Genomic DNA, 17,722 nt, shown 5'->3' on the forward strand with positions numbered 1-17,722 from the left:
AAGGGTCAGTTAAAATTATTCTACATGATTTCTCGCGAAATTTGAACTCCTATTTTACAGGGAAGAGCGAGAATGTGTGTAATTGGGATTCATGCACTAGGCTTAAGGTTCTAAAGAGGAAGGCACTAGGACCTGCTACCATTTACATTACGCATATTTGCTAATAAATTTATGTACAAAATTCAACTCAATATTACAGTGCCAGAAAAGCAAGCAGCTCTTAAATGCCAGTAATCGGAAGAGATATGCTAGGTAGAGGCCTGTGATTTTATAGGAGGCCTTACTTAACAAGTCATAGTTTTGGTGAACATTAATTGGCTAACTTACCAAGTACATTGATTTAGGGGGAGACCTCAAATACGTGGGCAACAGCTCAGTTTCACATTGTAATAACTTGATTTATAAGGATAACCAATGACACAAGAATCCACATTCTCCACAGGACAGACCAAAACAAAATTTATTCATGTACAGATATGTGCAATTTTATTTAGTTTATCTCTGATAAAAATTAACTCCTTAGAAACATGGTTTAGGGCTCTGCTTCTCCAATTAAAAGCCACAATGTATTTTCTAAGTTTACTAAACTTGAGGAAGTTGAAGTACACCAGAAAAATTAAAACTTGAAATGACATTGATTTTAGTTGACACATATGTAATTAAGTAACTCAAGTATATTTTTAAAATAATGCTATTTTTATAGTCCAAAGAATAGGTTCAAAATTTTAACCCACTTTAAATATAATAATGCTAATAGTATAATTCTTTGCTTCCCCCTATATTTTTTTCCTTTTATAAAATCATTCTTAGTTTTCCAGATCATTTTCACAACAGAGATCACCATCACTAAAAGTCTTCAAATATTATACAAGAGACCACAAAATGGAACAAAATTTTAGTCTAATAGTGGATATTCATTTCAAGTGCATTAGGAAATGAATTTTAAAATATTCAATTCCACTGCATAAAACAGGTTCAAAACTCCAAAGACAGCATATGAAGCTATTTAAAAATGGGAGAATGTAACTTGAGAAGTAAGCTCAAAGAAATTAAAGTATCAACTTTATTGGAAATATTTTCTGTTGGTTATACTGCCCCTTTAAGTAACAGTGCCTTTGTAAAACACCACTATACCTGGCTCCCAGAGTTTCTGAACTGCACACATCTTAAGATTAACAATGGAAAGGGTTAATTTCTATTTTTATGCAGTTATTCACTAGATACAGATTATTTACAAATGATAAGGCTGAAATCTTCAAAGAATGATTTTAGAAGATTAAGAATAATAAATCTATTCTACTTTGCCAAGGCAAAAATATATGGCATGGTTATAATTTATCTTTAAAACATTATCATCCAGGAACAAACAAAAATAACTCCTTGAAATACCAGTTTTAAGTAAACCTACATTAACCTGGTAAACTTACCACATTGTTTTTTTGTTTTTTTTTTTGAGACAGTCTCGCTCTGTTGCCCAGGCTGGAGTGTAGTGGCACTATCTTGGCTCACTGCTACCTCTCCACCTCCTGGGTTCAAGTAATTCTCGTGCCTCAGCATGTTGCCCAGGCTGGTCTCAAACTCCTGAGCTCAGGCAATCTGCCTGCCTTAGCCTCTCAAAGTGCTAGGATTACAGGCGTTGCCACCACGCCCAGTCCACGACATCGTTTCATCATAAAAAATAAATGTCTTCAGATTAAAAAGGAAGCTGTCATAATGTTTGTTCAAAATCTTCGGTAAAAAGAATTGAATTTCTATACAAGAGTGAAATATGTGAAGCATGAGGCACACAAACTTTACTATTATACCTTAGACAAGGGGCTTTCCTTTTATTTGGAAGTCTTTCCTTTAAGTGTCTGACCATTACACTTCTGAAATGAAGGTTCGTGGTTTAGGCACTTGCCTACAGTTTCTTTTTCTAAATATATTTTCTTCCCTAATAGAGCTGGAGTCTCACTATGTTGCCCAGGCTGGTCTTGAACTCCTGGGCTCAAGCAATCCACCCGCCCCGGCCTCCCAAAGTGCTGGAATTACAGGCGTGAGCCACCGCGCCTGGCTACTTGCTCATAGTTTCTAAATGAACTTGACTTTAACCTAGGAAGTCACTCCTCTGGACTCAGTTGTGCTTTGGGTTTACTTTTATCACAGTACTCATCACACTTACTTGTCTGCCTCTGCATAAGGCTGTGGGCTTTTTGAAGGCAGAGTAAATGTCGTTTGAAAAATCTCAGTCTTCCTAGCACCTGGCATAGTGCTTGATACTTAGTAGGCATTCAGTAAATGTTTGCTGAATAAACAAACACAAGAATATAGGTCTGAGGAGATTTTGAGAAAATGACATTTTCTTTTGGATTATTTAACAGAATTCAAATTTGTATTTCATAAAAACCTGCCACTCTGTACTCTAAGGAAGTTGTAAAATAGTGACACACACATAAGCACACCTTTACACAGTGGGGTGCGGGGGGATGTATCTAAAAATGGCTCTTATCCGGTGATGAGAAACCTTTCTATAGACTCCCACACTTTCTACGCTGTAGAGAAGGGATCAGCAGACCCACCACACTACTTTGTTTTGTTCATTTCAAAATTATTAAATTATTGTCGAAGCAGGTGTAGCTATCAAAAGCTGGGGCTGGAGGAAGGGGAGGAGAAGATGAAAAAGCATATCTTAACTTGGAAGGATAGTTGGAGAGAAGAGATGACTAGTAGAAGGCTGAGGAGAAAGACGTTACTACAGAGAAGTGTTGTATGACTGCTCTGTTTAAGAAACATTACCTTCATATGTTAATTTACTTTTACTTTGCCAAATGTGAGTTGAAGAGGCAAAGCACGCACCCCTCTATTCAGCAAAAATAATAGGAAAGGCCACTGAAGCAAGTGAAAATTCAACTAGAACATCCTATTCCCTCAAGGACATTTCTTTTTTTTTTTAATCCCGCAAAGGTGGTGAAAGCTGTTCTTTTTTAAAGAGGGGAGGGAAAGAACTAACACTGACTAATAGGAAGGGTCAAATAAAGCTTTAGGAGTCAGGGTAGAATGGCTTTTCTCCCCCCTCCACCAGACGGAGTCTTGCTCTGTCGGCCAGGCTGAAGTGCACTGGCACCATCTTGGCTCACCGCAACCTCTGTCCTCCCCGGGTTTAAGCAATTCTCCTGCCTTAGCCTCCGGAGTAGCTGAGATTACAGGCGTGCGCCACCACGCCCAGCTAATTTTTGTATTTTTAGTAGAGACAGGTTTTCACCATATTGGCCAGGCTCATCTCGAACTCCTGAACTCTTGATCCACCCGCCTTGGCCTCCCAAAGTGCTGAGATTAAAGGTGTGAGCCACCGTGCCTGGCCAGTAGAATGACTTTTTTAAACAATAGTTTCTGGAACACTTATTCTATTTTATAGCATAAAGTGTTGCCCCATTAAAAAAAAAAGGAAAAAAGAAAAAAGAAAAAAATGTTCTCTAAATAATCCCTAGAAAGGGACCCTTATGACTGGCGTTCAATAAGCATACCTAAAATAACACTGATTCAAGAACAATGCTTTTAATATATTAAAGTCTTATGATATATACTAATAGAAGGCAGCAACAGGCAAAGGGAATTAATTTTATACTTTAGTAAAATAAAAATACACTTTTTGATTAACAAATTCAAAAGATAGACTTTGCTGCTTAGGATAATATTAAAATCTATTTGCTATGGCTCTATACACAATGATTTTAAGGAGTAGGATGAAGGCTCAGAAGCAGGCTAGATGACAAGGAAACAATCTGGATTAAAAATTTGTACCGGAGTCACTTGTGAATAATCAAGAATTGAGGTGTGGAGTCGTGTCCTTGGCCATCTTCAATTTAGTTCACAGAACATTTATTGAGCGCTTACTATGTAACAGACATTGTGCTATGTGGTAGGTGAAAAAAAAGGTTCCTAAAGAACTACCAGTCTAGAGATGTGGTGATGTTCTTGTTACTGAAAAAAGTAGTGTGGCAACACTAGCTGGGGGAAAAATAAGTACCTAAAGTTTATTTTGTCAGAATATGCTTTTAGCCTTATCAAATCATTCTTGCTCAAAAAGAAGACTGGATTGGGCCAGGCGCAGTGCCTCATGCCTGTAATCCCAGCACTTTGGGAGGCCGAGGAGGGTGGATCACAAGGTCAGGAGATCCAGACCATCCCAGCTAACACGGTGAAACCCTGTCTCTACTAAAAATACAAAAAATTAGCCAGGCGTGGTGGCGGGCGCCTGTAGTCCCAGCTACTCGGGAGGCTGAGGCAAGAGAATGGCCTGAACGCAGGAGGTGGAGCTTGCAGTGAGCTGAGATCATGCCACTGCACTCCAGCCTGGGCAACAGAGTGAGACTCCATCTCAAAAAAGAAAATAAATAAATAAATAAAAAGGAAGTTTGGATTAGGATCCCCTCAGGGCCTGGGAAAGACCAGAACAGAGGCAAGGACTGGAGAGTAAGTAACCTGGAATTCTGATGTCAAAGGAAAATTTTCAGTGTCCTACTTTACATTTTGGGGACTTGATCTGTGATAGAACTGTCCTGCTAAAATCAGGGCATCTTTATTCTGGAAGCAGAGCAGTTAAGCGCAAGTCATGCTCTCACTAGCTACTCATGGATTTAATTTTATTTATTTTTTTAAGGTCCTTCTTTGAAAAAGCAAATTTATTTCCTATCTAAAATGGTAATCTGTTTCAGATCTGTTTTGACTATTATTAGTCAAATTAATTTGACTAATTTAAGATATGTCTGCTTGTGAGCCGAGATTGCACGACTACACTCCGGCCTGGGCAACACAGTGAGACTCTGTCTCCAAAAATTAAAAAAAGAAAAGAAAAGATATGTCTACTTGATTATAACAATCAAGGGACAAAAGATTCCTTCCCCCATATTCATATATTTTGGTATTTATTAAGCACGTTCTTATTGTGTTGGGTACTCATTTAATTTTCATTTAACTATCATTTAACTTTATCAAAATGTAAAGATAGCTAAGATTATTTAACCCTTTTGATCCATTATGTTCAATGAACCGGTAGAGTATGATATTTAATATTTGGTAATTAATTTATTCCCTGCCTTCTTTTTGGTTTTGTTGGTCTATTCATTCTTTCCACAGTTATTTACTGAGTGTCTATACTGTGCCAGGCACTATTCTAGGTATTGGATTTGTTACTTGTCCAAAGTAAAATAAAACTAACAGAGGCAGATAGAACTACAAATTAGTTTCCTCATTCCTAAGTTTAATATACAAAATTTTCTGTTGAGAGTTAAAAATCCTATTTATGTTCCCAAGTGAAAAAGTGTTAGGAATTTGAGTAAACCACCCAATATAGACTTTATGAATAATTTTTATTTCTATTGTTTTTAAAGATAACATATTTTAAAGCTCAGGTATAAGAACTAAATGGATTTCATGAAAAGATACCATATTTAACATTAAGTTTTCATATATATTCTATTTTTTGAGCTCACTTATGTTTTAAAGGTAACTCATCCAAAGTTTTATTTGCAAATGTGTTTTGATTTTCTTCCATCATATTTCCTCTATATATTTCATGATAAAATAGAAATATGTAACTTAAATTCTTCCTGACCTATATATTTTTTGTGGATCAAATACAATTATCTTCTACTTCAGAATATAAATTTTATCTGTTCTACTTAAGTCATCACATCAGGGAGAGAAAAGTATTGAAACACTCATATTATCACAAGGTAGGTCTATGACAGCATGCAAAAATAAAATTAAAAATCCCATGAGTTATAGACCAGGGTTTTCTTTCTTGTTGATTATGCCAGTAGTGTCTTTCTTCTAATTCTGGTTGCCTATGTGAGAAGTCCTGGAGCAAAAAGATCCAACTGAATTCCTCTCTTTTGCCCCCTATACTCATAGAGCCCCAGGGGTAATAGAAAGGAAAGTGCCAGACCTGTCAGCATTCATGATAACTCCCTCCGAAAAGACAGCCCAGCAAAACCTTCTTTTTTTTTTTTTTTTTGAGATGGAGTCTCACTGTGTTGCCCAAGCTGGAGTGCAGTGGCGCCATCTCGGCTCACTGCAAGCTCTGCCTCCCAGGTTCACGCCATTCTCCTGCCTCAGCCTCCTGAGTAGCTGGGACTACAGGCGCCCGCCACCACGCCCGGCTAATTTTTTGTGTTTTTAGTAGAGACAGGATTTCACCATGTTAGCCAGGATGGCCTCGATCTCCTGACCTCGTGATTCGCCCAACTCGGCCTCCCAAAGTGCTGGGATTACAGGTATGAGCCATTGCGCCTGGCCTCAAAACCTTCTTTTTTACTCTTCAAATACATGATCACTTGCCCATGTTGAAAGGACACCAGCTGGCAATGCTGATCTCTTGGTAGATTTCTGCATCTGTCTGACATCTTTGCTTTCCTCAAATTGCTTCCACGTCTTCCTGATAATCTGGGTCCTTTGCTGTCTCTCTGGTCCTCAGGCACTGTCCACATAGCACACCAGCCATAGCTTCTACGGCCTTCCCCTTTTCCTTGAACATACAAAGCTCTCTCTGTCTCAGTGCTCTTGTACTTGTTGCTTTCTGACTCATCCCCATCTCTTACCCCAGCTGGCTAGCTTCTATTTGTTTTTGAATTTCTGCTTAAATGTCACCTCATCAGGTAGGCTTTCCTTACTCCCTGCTAGAGTAAGTCCTCCTTTTACCTGAAGCAAGTTTCTTTCTTCTTCTTCTTCTTCTTCTTTTTTTTTTTGAGACGGAGTCTCGCTCTGTTGCCCAGGCTGGAGTGCAATGGCGTGATCTCGGCTCACTGCAACCTCCGCCTCCTGGGTTCAAGCAATTCTCCTGCCTCAGCCTCTCGAGTAGCTGGGATTACAGGCACATGTCACCAGGCCCGGCTATTTTTTGTATTTTTAGTAAAGACAGGGTTTTGCCATGTTGGCCAGGCTGGTCCCAAACTCCTGACCTCAAGTGATCCACCTGCCTAGGCCTCCCAAAGGGCTGGGATTACAGATGTGAGCCACCACACCCAGCCAAGAAACATATTTTTGAAAGAGCATACTTCTAAAAGGGCACAACCAACAGGTTACACTCAGGAAGACTTGAAGTTCTACAGTATTAAGATTATTGGTTTAGAGAAGGACTTATCAAATTCTTCAACTTATTTATTGATAATGACGGACATCAGAGTAATGAGAGAGGGAGATGAAGAAATAGGCACAGATGTAGCCTGTGTAGTCCTTTGTTATTTTTGACTGTAAGAAAACTGTCACATGCCAGGTTTAGTCCCACACTGCAGTTGCAAAAAGGTAACTGAAACATCTGGAAGCTAAGTGACTTGAACTGGATTCACTATGATTGACAAAGCCCACCTCTGTGGAGGGTACCAAGAAACCTACCTTCTTATGCACGACGGAGGAGCTGGAATTGATTGTGCTTTCATCATCGTGCATCATGACAAGTTCAGAACTGCTCTCGTCCATGACTTCCTGCATGCTATTCACACTGCTGCTCTGGCTGCCTGTGCTCACGGACATGCTTGGAATGGAATGGTTGCTGCCCAGGCTATCCATTTCCCTGTTCAGGCTGGTTCCATGTTCACTGTCCTATAAAAATGGGGCATTGAGGTTAGAAAAAAAGACTGAAGATAAAGAGTCAATCCATTGACTAAAGTATCAAGCACACTCAGTTTTGCAGTGTCAAGTTGCTTTTCTGCCAATCTGCAAAGATGAACTTTTTATGTACTGGCTCCACTACTCCTCCACCATTTTCATACATCTCAAATCTGCTTCCTATGCGTTCCCCAGGGGCCATTCTGGACATGTGTCATAAGGCTCCAAATGCTTCCATCCCTGGGCTTTCCCCTGTCATACACACTATCATATTATCATGTTGCTATTCAGTAAGCAAAATCAAGCCAGGTTTGTAAGGGGCCTTCTGGAACATCAAGGAGCTAGGGGAAGACTGCTGGCCACTAAACAGGTGAGCTCTAGGATATCTGCAAATACAGTAGTGGTCACTTGAAAAAGTAGAGTGGAAAGAGTTTTCAGATATTTGACAAGTAATATGCTCCCTCTGCAAGTCATTATTGAGTAACTTCATATCTAAGCAGAAATATTAATTCTACTTTCCTGGACAGGTAATTAAAGTCTGCCTCCCTCAAGCAATTCTATCATGCTTATCTCTGTAATCTTATTAAATATATCTGTTAAATAATACTGGCATTCATCACTACTGGCCCGAAGACTACTATTTGAAAAGTGGTAAAATAATCAGAACATATAATTTATCCATCACAGTGGGATATCTTTTGATATAAGATTGAATAATATAATTAAATCCATTTAGCTACAAATAAACCTTGTTCTCAAAAAACCATATGGTACACATATAACTTTAATAAACTGTTACTTAGCCATGGCAATATAAAAAATTACTGGGTAATATAAAATGGAAGATAATACATTATATTTTTAACAGACTTATTTTCCCAATTAAAGGGGATCATTTCTATATATGCAATCAAGAAATTTTATAGTTCAATGCAACTTTCTGAGCTTCATTTTTAGAATTATTGATAAAATACTTTTATGTTTATTTTATTTTCTGTTAAAAAGCTAAAATACTCTTGCTCTTGTTCTGTCTACGTTCTGAAATCCTGCCTCTTTAACTACATCCCTTTCTTCCATCTTCAGTGCCTCTGACTCTGCCCTGGCTCCATCTCTACTGCATTTAAAGACGAAGAAGCCTGCCTTATATTTATGGATCTCTCCACATGCTGCCCACTCTTACTTTTCCTTCTTAACCCAATTTCTGAATCTTAACGTAATTACTTTTTTTGCTGTCTCCCCCTTATCAACTCCCATGAATTATGCAACCTCAGTAATCTACTATTCATTCTACCTAGTCCTGTAAAACTGCTTTTACTAAGGTCATCAAGGATTCTCTAACAGAAAACTTCTATCTGTATACTGGCAAGAGTATATAATGCCAGGACCTTAAACTCAAAAGGCACGAAACTGAAATCATCCTAAATCTACTCTTTCTCCCTGGTTCTTTTTCTCTGTTCTTGGTATTGACATACTCCTAGCCACCCAGGCTCAAATGCTCAGAGTCACCTTAAACTCCTCCTCATCTGTTATTGTCAATGAGAAGCCATGGATTATGAAATCTACCTCTACAATGTTTCTCAAAAGTGTTCCCTTTTCCCCATTTGCATCGACACTGACCTTATTACCTCTTGCATGGACTATTAGCCAGGATGTTGCCCACTCAAATCCATGTTACACTCTGTTGCTAGGATAATCTTCCTAAAGCACAACACCTTTCTGAGTCTAGAATACCCTATGCCCATTTGTCAGAAACTACCCACATCATGTCCTCCAGGAAACCTTCACTAATCCCACCAGCAGACTTATTTTCTCCCCATGATGGACCCCTGCAACCGGGCTACACCTCTGTAGCACTTTTCATATTTTGCCTTATATAAGTGTTATTTTATGAATGTCTCTTGTACAACCCTTCACGTCTCTTAAGGTGGACAGCATCAATTAACTTTTATCTTCAAAAGTTTTTCATAGTGCCCAGTCTAGAACTTTTTCACATAGTGGGCATTCTATAAGCACCTGCTAAAATAAATTGAACCTACTTCCTCATCCTCCTGTGACTCATTCAAGGGTCCATTCCGTGTCTCTTGGAAAAGTATTTTTTTCATTTTTCGGTACTGTAGGTTATCTAGCTCACGAACTGCATCTTTTGTCCTCTGTATGAGGTCAATGAGGACACGCAGTGGCCGGTCTCGCCGAACAAAGTCATGCTGATTGAGGGAGGAGAAAAAAATAAACTGATAATGAAGAAACGTCCTTAGGTGCAAGGTACAGATATAAAAGGAAATAGAGAATCATAAAATAGTTCTATGGATATTACAGAAATAACAAAATATGATTTTCATGTCATGTGTCCTTCCATATTTTGTAAATCTCATAAAGAGATAGCTACGCTTTTTTCTTCTTCCTTAAGCCCCATTTTGCGGATGTGAGAATTCTTTTTAAAAATTGTATATATTTAAAGTATATGGCAACATGTTTTGATACACATATATATAGTGAAATGATTTCTACAGTTAAGCAAATTAACATATCTATTATCTCATATAGTTACTTTTTGGTGGCAAAGTACTGAAAATCTTTAGTCTTAGCAAATTTCCCAGATATAATACAATATTATCAACTATAGTCCTCATGCTGTACGCTGGATCTCTACACTTATTTATCCCACATAACTAAAACTTCGTACCATTTGACTTTCCTCTTTCCATTCTCCATCCCTTTCAACCACCTTTCATTTTGTGTTTTATTCTTTTGTTTAGTTTCCACATGTAAGTGAGATCATACACTATTTTTTTGTGTGTCTGGTTTATCTCACTTAGCCTAATGTCTTCTGGGTTCACATGTATTGCTGCAAATGGCAGGGCTACTTTCTTAAGACTATATATATAACAAATATTATAAATAAATACATATATAATAAATATATATAATAAAATATTCAGTCATATATATTATTGAGTCTTAAATATCTGTATCACATATACCATAATTTCTTTTATCCTTTCATCCACTGATGAACACATAGGATGTTTCCTTATTTTGGCTATAGAGAAAAATGCTGTGATGAACATGGGAGCACAGGTATTTTTATGAGGTGCTGACTTCATTTTCTTCAGGTATATAACCAGCAGGGGGATTATTGGAACGAATTAACATTTTGTTTTTTGGGTTTTGGAGGAACCTCCATACTGTTTTCCATAATGGCAACCCCAATCTACACTCCCACCAATAGTATATAAGGATTCCCATTTCTCTAAACCCTTGCCACTTATTATCGCTTATCTTTTTTGATAACAGCTATTCTAACAGGTGTGAGGTGATACCTCATTGTGGTTTTCATTTCCATTTCCAATAATTAGTGAATGTTGAGTATCTTTTCATATGAGAATTCTTGAGGTTTACTTTATCATATAAGTAATAAAAAATCACTAGAACTTTAAGAAGTAGCAGGTAGGCTTGTACCTTTTAAATCTGAAACTATATAATAAGCAGAAGCAATGCATAGTATAGTCTATTCTTTTTGTGTTTTTTTTGAGATGGAGTCTCGCGCTGTCACCCAAACTGGAGTGCAGTGGTGCGATCTTGGCTCACTGCAACCTCCACCTCCTGGGTTCGGGTAATTCTCTGACTCAGCCTCCTGAGTAGCTGGAATTACAAGCATGCGCCACCATGCCTGGCTAATTTTTGTATTTTTAGTAGAGACAAGGTTTCACCATGTTGCCCCGGCTAGTCTTAAACTCCTGAGCTCAAGTGATCCACCTGCCTCAGCCTCCCAAAGTGTTGGGATTACAAGCGTGAGCCATTGCACCGCACTTTGTTCTACTCTTATTATAACTTGCCTCAATCCTCACCCCCATACACACTATCCCTTGAAACACAGACTCGCGAATATTTTGTTCTCTATTTCTGTGGTCATATAGTGTATGCTTAAAAATATGCCAGTTGTTCAATTTATCCAGAGGTCAAAATTCTGGCAACTTCATTTGCCCCCCAAAAAAAAGGGTCTCTGAGGAGTGAAAACAACTGCCCTAAAGTCCATAAATTAATCTTGATATAAACATCCCTCACTTTCAGTATTATTAATGATTGTTACATAATCTGGTTTCCTAGTTTCTCAGCCCATAGCAGGTTAGACAGAGAATAAGAGTGGAGAAGTAGGCCTGGTGTGGTGGCTCACACCTATAATCCAACACTTTGGGAGGCTGAGGCGGGTGGATTACTGGAGATCAGGAGTTCAAGACCAGCCTGGCCAACATGGTGAAACCCTGTCTCTACTAAAAATACAAAATTAACTGGGCATGGTGGCTTGCATCTGTAATCCCAGCTACTTGGGAGGCTGAGGCAGCAAAATTGATTGAACCTGGGAGGCAGAAGTTACAGTGAGCTGAGATCACACCATTGCACTCCAGCCTGGGCAAAAAGAGTGAAACTCCATCTCAAAAAAAAAAAAAAAAAAAAAAAAAAAAAAAAAAAAAAAAAAGAGTGAGGAGTAAAGGATTGAGGACTGGGAAAGGTAGGGTTACCACCTGTTGTAAAAAGAAGTAGCTTTTGTAAGTTCTCTGACAGCTTGAGAGTAGAGAAAGAGAGAAATTTCATGACTAACAGACCTATCAACCAAACAAACAAATAATAATAAAATGGAGGTTTGTGGGCTATTTTGCAAAAGGGCAAATGCCCCTTATATAGCCCCTTTTATGCCTCAAGAGTTCATGAAACACTATTTCTGAGCCCTCAAGAAGTGACATTAGGCTGGGCATGGTGGCTCACGTCTGTAATCCCAGCACTTTGGGAGGCCGAGGCAGGCTGATCACTTGAGGTCAGGAGTTTGAGACTAGCCTGGCCAACATGGTGAAACCCCGTCTCTATTAAAAATACAAAAAATTAGCTGGGCATTGTGATGCATGCCTGTAATCTCAGCAACCCAGGAGGCTGAGGCAGGAGAATCGCTTGAATCTGGGAGGCAGAGGTTGCGGTGAGCCGAGATTGCACCACAGCACTCTAGCCTGGGTGACAGAGTGGAAAAAAAAATGACTTTATCTTTTAAAGGCAAAAGTTCAGTTATGTGGAAAATTTGCTTATGTAAAATTGTAATTTGAAGACATTGGGAAAATGAGATATAATGTAGTGGGCCTTGGCTGATGAAATGAATTTAATTTCTTTATAATTTAAACAGATAAAAAATAATAGGGCCCTTGTGAGAAAACAATCTATATGTCTTGTGGTTCTGCATTCTGACTCTCTTAGAGGAATTGTGGTTTTTGCTGTTGCTTTTATAAAATACCTCTTCCTAGGCAGAGTCCTTTTTGAATAAAAAACATCATTCCCAGAAGCAAGTGTAGCCTGCACATTTCAAGGATGAGAAAGAAAGGAAGAAAGTATTATCATTTTCCTCCTCTAGTGCTTACAATTATAAAGAGCTAATTGGTTTTTAGTAAACTTAAAGCTATGACTTAACATCATTGAATTCTAGAATGGGAATGCCTCTTAGAAAATTTTCTGTTTCAAGGCTGGGCATGGTGGCTCATGCCGGTAATCCCAGAACTTTGGGAGGCCAAGGTGGGCAGATCACCTGAAGCTAAGAGTTCAAGAGCTGCCTGGCCAACATGGCAAAACCCCATCTCTACTAAAAACACCAAAATTAGGGATGGGCATGGTGGCTCACAGCAGTAATCCCAGCACTTGGGGAGGCCGAGGCAGGGGGATCACATGAGGTCAGGAGTTCAAGACCAGCCTGGCCAACATGATGAAACTCCGTCTCTATTAAAAATACAAAAATTAGCGGGGCATGTTGGCACATGCCTATAGTCCCAGCTACTCGGGAGGATGAGGCAGGAGAATTGCTTGAACTTGGGAGAAGGAGGCCGAACGTGAGCCGAGATCACGCCACTGCACTCCAGCCTAGGTGATAGAGTGAGACTCTGTTTAAAAAAAATAAAAATAATAAATAATGAGTAAAAATAAAAAATACCAAAATTAGCCAGGCGTGGTAGTGCCCGCCTATGGTCCCAGGTACTCGGGAGGCTGAGGCACGAGAATCAATTGAGTCTGGGAGGCAGATCTTGCAGTGAGCCGAGATCAGGCCACTGCACTCCAGCCTGGGTGACACAGAAAGACTCTGTCTCAAAAAAAAAAAAAAAAAAAAAGAAAGAAAATTTTTCTTTTTCAAAGTGAGAAAATTTGGGCCCTGAGAAGTTAGGTGATTTCCACAGCTAATTAGTAGAAGAGCTACGGCTGCAACTCAGGCTTTAAAAATTTTTTTCTGCCAGGGGTGTGGGTGGTGGTGGTTATTTTCTGGTGTCCTACTACCATAATTATCTTTCTAAAATACAGGTATGATCATTCATTGCAACAGATACTACATGCCTCTAATCCCCTATTCCAACCTCTTTTTTTTTTTTGAGACAAAGTCTCACTCTATCACCCAGGCTAGAGTGCAGTGGCGCAATCTCGGCTCGCTGCAACCTCCACCTCCCGGGTTCAAGCGATTCTTGTGCCTCAGCCTCCCCAGTAGCTGGGATTACAGGCGTGCACCACTACGCCCAGCTACTTTTTGTATTTTTAGTAGAGATGGGGTTTCACTATGTTGGCCAGGCTGGTCTCAAACTCCTGACCTTAGGTGATCCACCCACCTCAGCCTCCCAAAGTGCTGGGATTACAGGCGTGAGCCACAGTTTTCAGCCTCAATCTCTCTCTCTCTCTCTCTTTTTTTTTTTTTGCTTTACTTTAAGCACTAGGAAGTAAAGGAACTGAACCCAAGCCTTCTTTGTGGTTACAGATCACAAAGTGACTAAGTTCTGGCCAGTGAGAGGTAGGCAGAAGTTTTCGAGGAAGGTTTTATTTTCTAGAATAAAAAGGCAAGACACATGAGGAGAACGTGTTTTACCCTTTTTTCTCTCTCCTTCTTCCTGCCTGGAATGAAAACTTGAGTCATGGCAATGTAGCAGCCATTTTATGACAAAGACAATAAAAGCTACATGCTAAGGATAGTGAAGTAGAAAGGGAGAAAGAGCTTGGGTCGATGAGGACATTGTTGAACTGCTTAGAGCTTTGGACTGCTTACTCCACTTCCTTTTCCAATGTCCTGGACTTCCTATTACATGAGATAAACTCTTACCTGTTTAAGCCTTTTACAAACAGATACACTCTACATCTTAATATCTCACTGTCTCTTAGATGAAGTGTAGCCTTTTACAGCCAGGTTCCTGCTTGTATTTCTAGGTTTAAATCTAGTCATTGCTACTCCTCCTTCCTACACAAGAGTACATTCTGGGTAATTCTAAACCCGTGCATACCTTTCACACTTCTAGGCCTTTGCCTTCACATCTCTATGTTCTCTCTGCCTGCAATCCCATCTCCTCATTGTTATTTTTATTTTTATTTTTTGGGACAGAGTCTTGCTGTGTCGCCAGGCTGGCGTGCAGTGGCGCGATCTCAGCTCACCACAACCTCCACCTCCCGGGTTCAAGCAATTCCCCTGTTTCAGCCTCCCAAGTAGCTGGGATTACAGGCATGCACCATCACGCCCAGCTATTTTTTTGTATTTTAGTAGAGACGGGGTTTCACCATGTTGGCCAAGATGGTCTCAATCTCCTGACCTCGTGATCTGCCCGCCTCGGCCTCCAAAAGTGCTGGGATTACAGGCGTGAGCCACTGCACCTGGCCTCCTCATTATTTTTAAAAGCCCACTGTTCTCCAAACCCCTACAACTGGAATGCCCTCAGACTCTTTTAAAAGGACAATTTTTATTGTTCTCAAAAATATGTTTACTTTCAACATTCAAATAACACAGAAAAATGCATAAAAAAAGAAAATCGGCCAGGCACGGTGGCTCATGCCTGTAATCCCAGCACTTTGGGAGGCCGAGGAGGGTGGATCATCTGAGGTCAGGAGTTCGAGACCAGCCTGACCAACATGGAGAAACCCTGTCTCTACTAAAAATATAAAATTAGCCAGGTGTGGTGGCACATGCCTGTAATCCCAGCTACTAGGGAGGGTGAGGCAGGAGAATCGCTTGAACCAGGGAGGCAGAGGTTGCTATGAGCCGAGATCGTGCCATTGCACTCCAGCCTGGGCAACAAGAGCGAAACTCCGTCTCAAAAAAAAAAAAAAAAAGAAAGAAAGAAAATCACCCGAAATTCTACCATCTTGAAATAAATACATAAATACTAAGTTACAGAATATCATTTTAGACATGCCCCTCTCTTTCTCTCAGAACAATGAATAACTAGAAATCATTTTACATGGGAATCTTATTATACAAGCTAATTTTATGTATAATCGATTTAATTAAGGTATACTTGAATTTAACAGGATTAGAAGAGACTGAATTAAAACGATTGCATAGGCTGTGTGCGGTGGCTCATGCTTGTAATCCCAGCACTTTGGGAGGCTGAGGCGGGTGCATTACTTGAGGTCAGGAGTTTCAGACCAGCCCGGCCAACAGGGTGAAACCCTGTGTCCACTAAAACTAGAAAAACTAGCCAGACATGGTGGCGTGTGCCTATAATCCCAGCTGCTCAGGAGGCTGACGCAGGAGAATTGCTCGGGAGAATCTCGGGAGGTGAAGGTTGCAGTGAGCCAAGATCACGCCACTGCACTCCAGTCTGGGCAATGGCGTGAGACTCTGTCACTCACACATACACACACACACACACACACACACACACACACACACACACACACACAAATAAAAAAATAAAATAAAACAGTTGCTTAACTTTAGTTGTAATTTTTTCACCAAAAGAGTTATCTGTTCCTAAAAGATCCTCTAAAGTTAAAAAAAAATTATTAAAGGCTTTGCAAGATTGAAGTTACTTTAGTTCTTTTGTCCTATATATTTTAAGAAATATTATTGTCCATCTACTCTGAAAGATAAGGAAATTAGTATGCATATGTTTTTCCTGCCCTTAGATTTTTCTAATTACATTATTTTTACATTGCAAATGTTTATAACACTTACATCTGTCCTTTCACCATTTCAATAATTTTACCTCAGTTGTTTATTTAAATGGATTAAGTGTGAAAGTGATGTTTTACTGTCAGGGCAAAAAGGTGTGGAAAAGATGGATTATTGAAAAATATCTCGGAGTAAGTAGATAGCTTAACTGGGGGAAAAAAAAGGTAGATTTTTACCTCACTCCTTGTAACAAATTTTTGCATAACTCTCCCCACCTCCTTTCCGCAAAACATCCGCATAAACAATCTCAAAAGAGAAATAGGAAAAAAAATTCAAGATATACAATAAATTAAAAAGGAAATACAAATGGCTTTTCAACATATGAGAGAGATGTTCAACATCTCCCATAATGTGAAATACCAATTAAAACTACAGTGAGAAAAGTTTTCACTGATCTGACAAAGTTCAAAAAGTATCAATCTTCATACTTTCACAGTGGGACTATAAATTGGTGCAACTGCTTTGAAGGACAAATGGGCAATATCTATCTAAATTTAAAATCCACATTGATGAGCAATCCCACTTCTAGGAATTTCTTTATTTTATTTTTATTTCTTTATTTATTTTTTTGAGATGGAGTCTTGCTCTGTTGCCCTGGCTGGAGTGCAGTGGCACGATCTCAGCTCACTGCAACCTTCGCCTTCCAGGTTCAAGTGATTCTCCTGCCTCAGCTTCCTGAGTAGCTGGGATTATCGACGCATGCCACCATGCCCAGCTAATTTTTGTATTTTTAGTAGAGATGGGGTTTCACTATTTTGGCCAGGCTGGTCTTGAACTCCTGACCTTGTGATCCGCCCACCTTGGCCCCACAAAGTGCTGGGATTACAGGTGTGAACCACCATGCCCGGCCAGAATTTATTCTTTAGATATTCTTTTACAGGGACAAAATGCCATATACACAAAGATATTCATTGCAGCACAGTTTGTAATAGCAAAAGATTGGAAACATCCTAAATGCGTTGGTTAAACAAATTATGGTCCATCTGAGAATATTATGGAGCCATTAAAAAGAATGAGGTAGCTTTGCATGTAGTAATACAAAACAATATCCTAAGCACACTGTAAAGTAAAAAGAAAAATCAGGGTGGAACAGTTTTTATGGTTTGCTGTCATCTGTGCAAAAATAAAAACAATATTTACTTTTATATGCATAAAATATCACTAGAAGGAGAGGTACAAAATAGG

General features: G+C 39.3%; 1 protein-coding gene across 6 annotated transcripts in view; it reads right to left on the reverse strand.

Annotated features, from left to right (window-relative positions):
• TAOK3 (TAO kinase 3) overlaps window positions 1–17,722 on the reverse strand; it is a 228,063-nt gene that overhangs the window by 41,224 nt on the left and 169,117 nt on the right. For all 6 annotated transcript variants that reach the window (XM_054441959.2, XM_054441960.2, XM_054441961.2 and 3 more), the window contains 2 exons: window positions 9,621–9,788; window positions 7,372–7,578 (listed from right to left, as the gene is read on the reverse strand). In XM_054441959.2, coding sequence (XP_054297934.1) covers window positions 7,372–7,578; window positions 9,621–9,788 — 375 coding nt within the window. The remainder of the gene's footprint in view (window positions 1–7,371; window positions 7,579–9,620; window positions 9,789–17,722) is intronic.

This window comes from Pongo pygmaeus, chromosome 10 (assembly GCF_028885625.2).
Source record: "Pongo pygmaeus isolate AG05252 chromosome 10, NHGRI_mPonPyg2-v2.0_pri, whole genome shotgun sequence".
Lineage (NCBI taxonomy): Eukaryota > Metazoa > Chordata > Mammalia > Primates > Hominidae > Pongo > Pongo pygmaeus.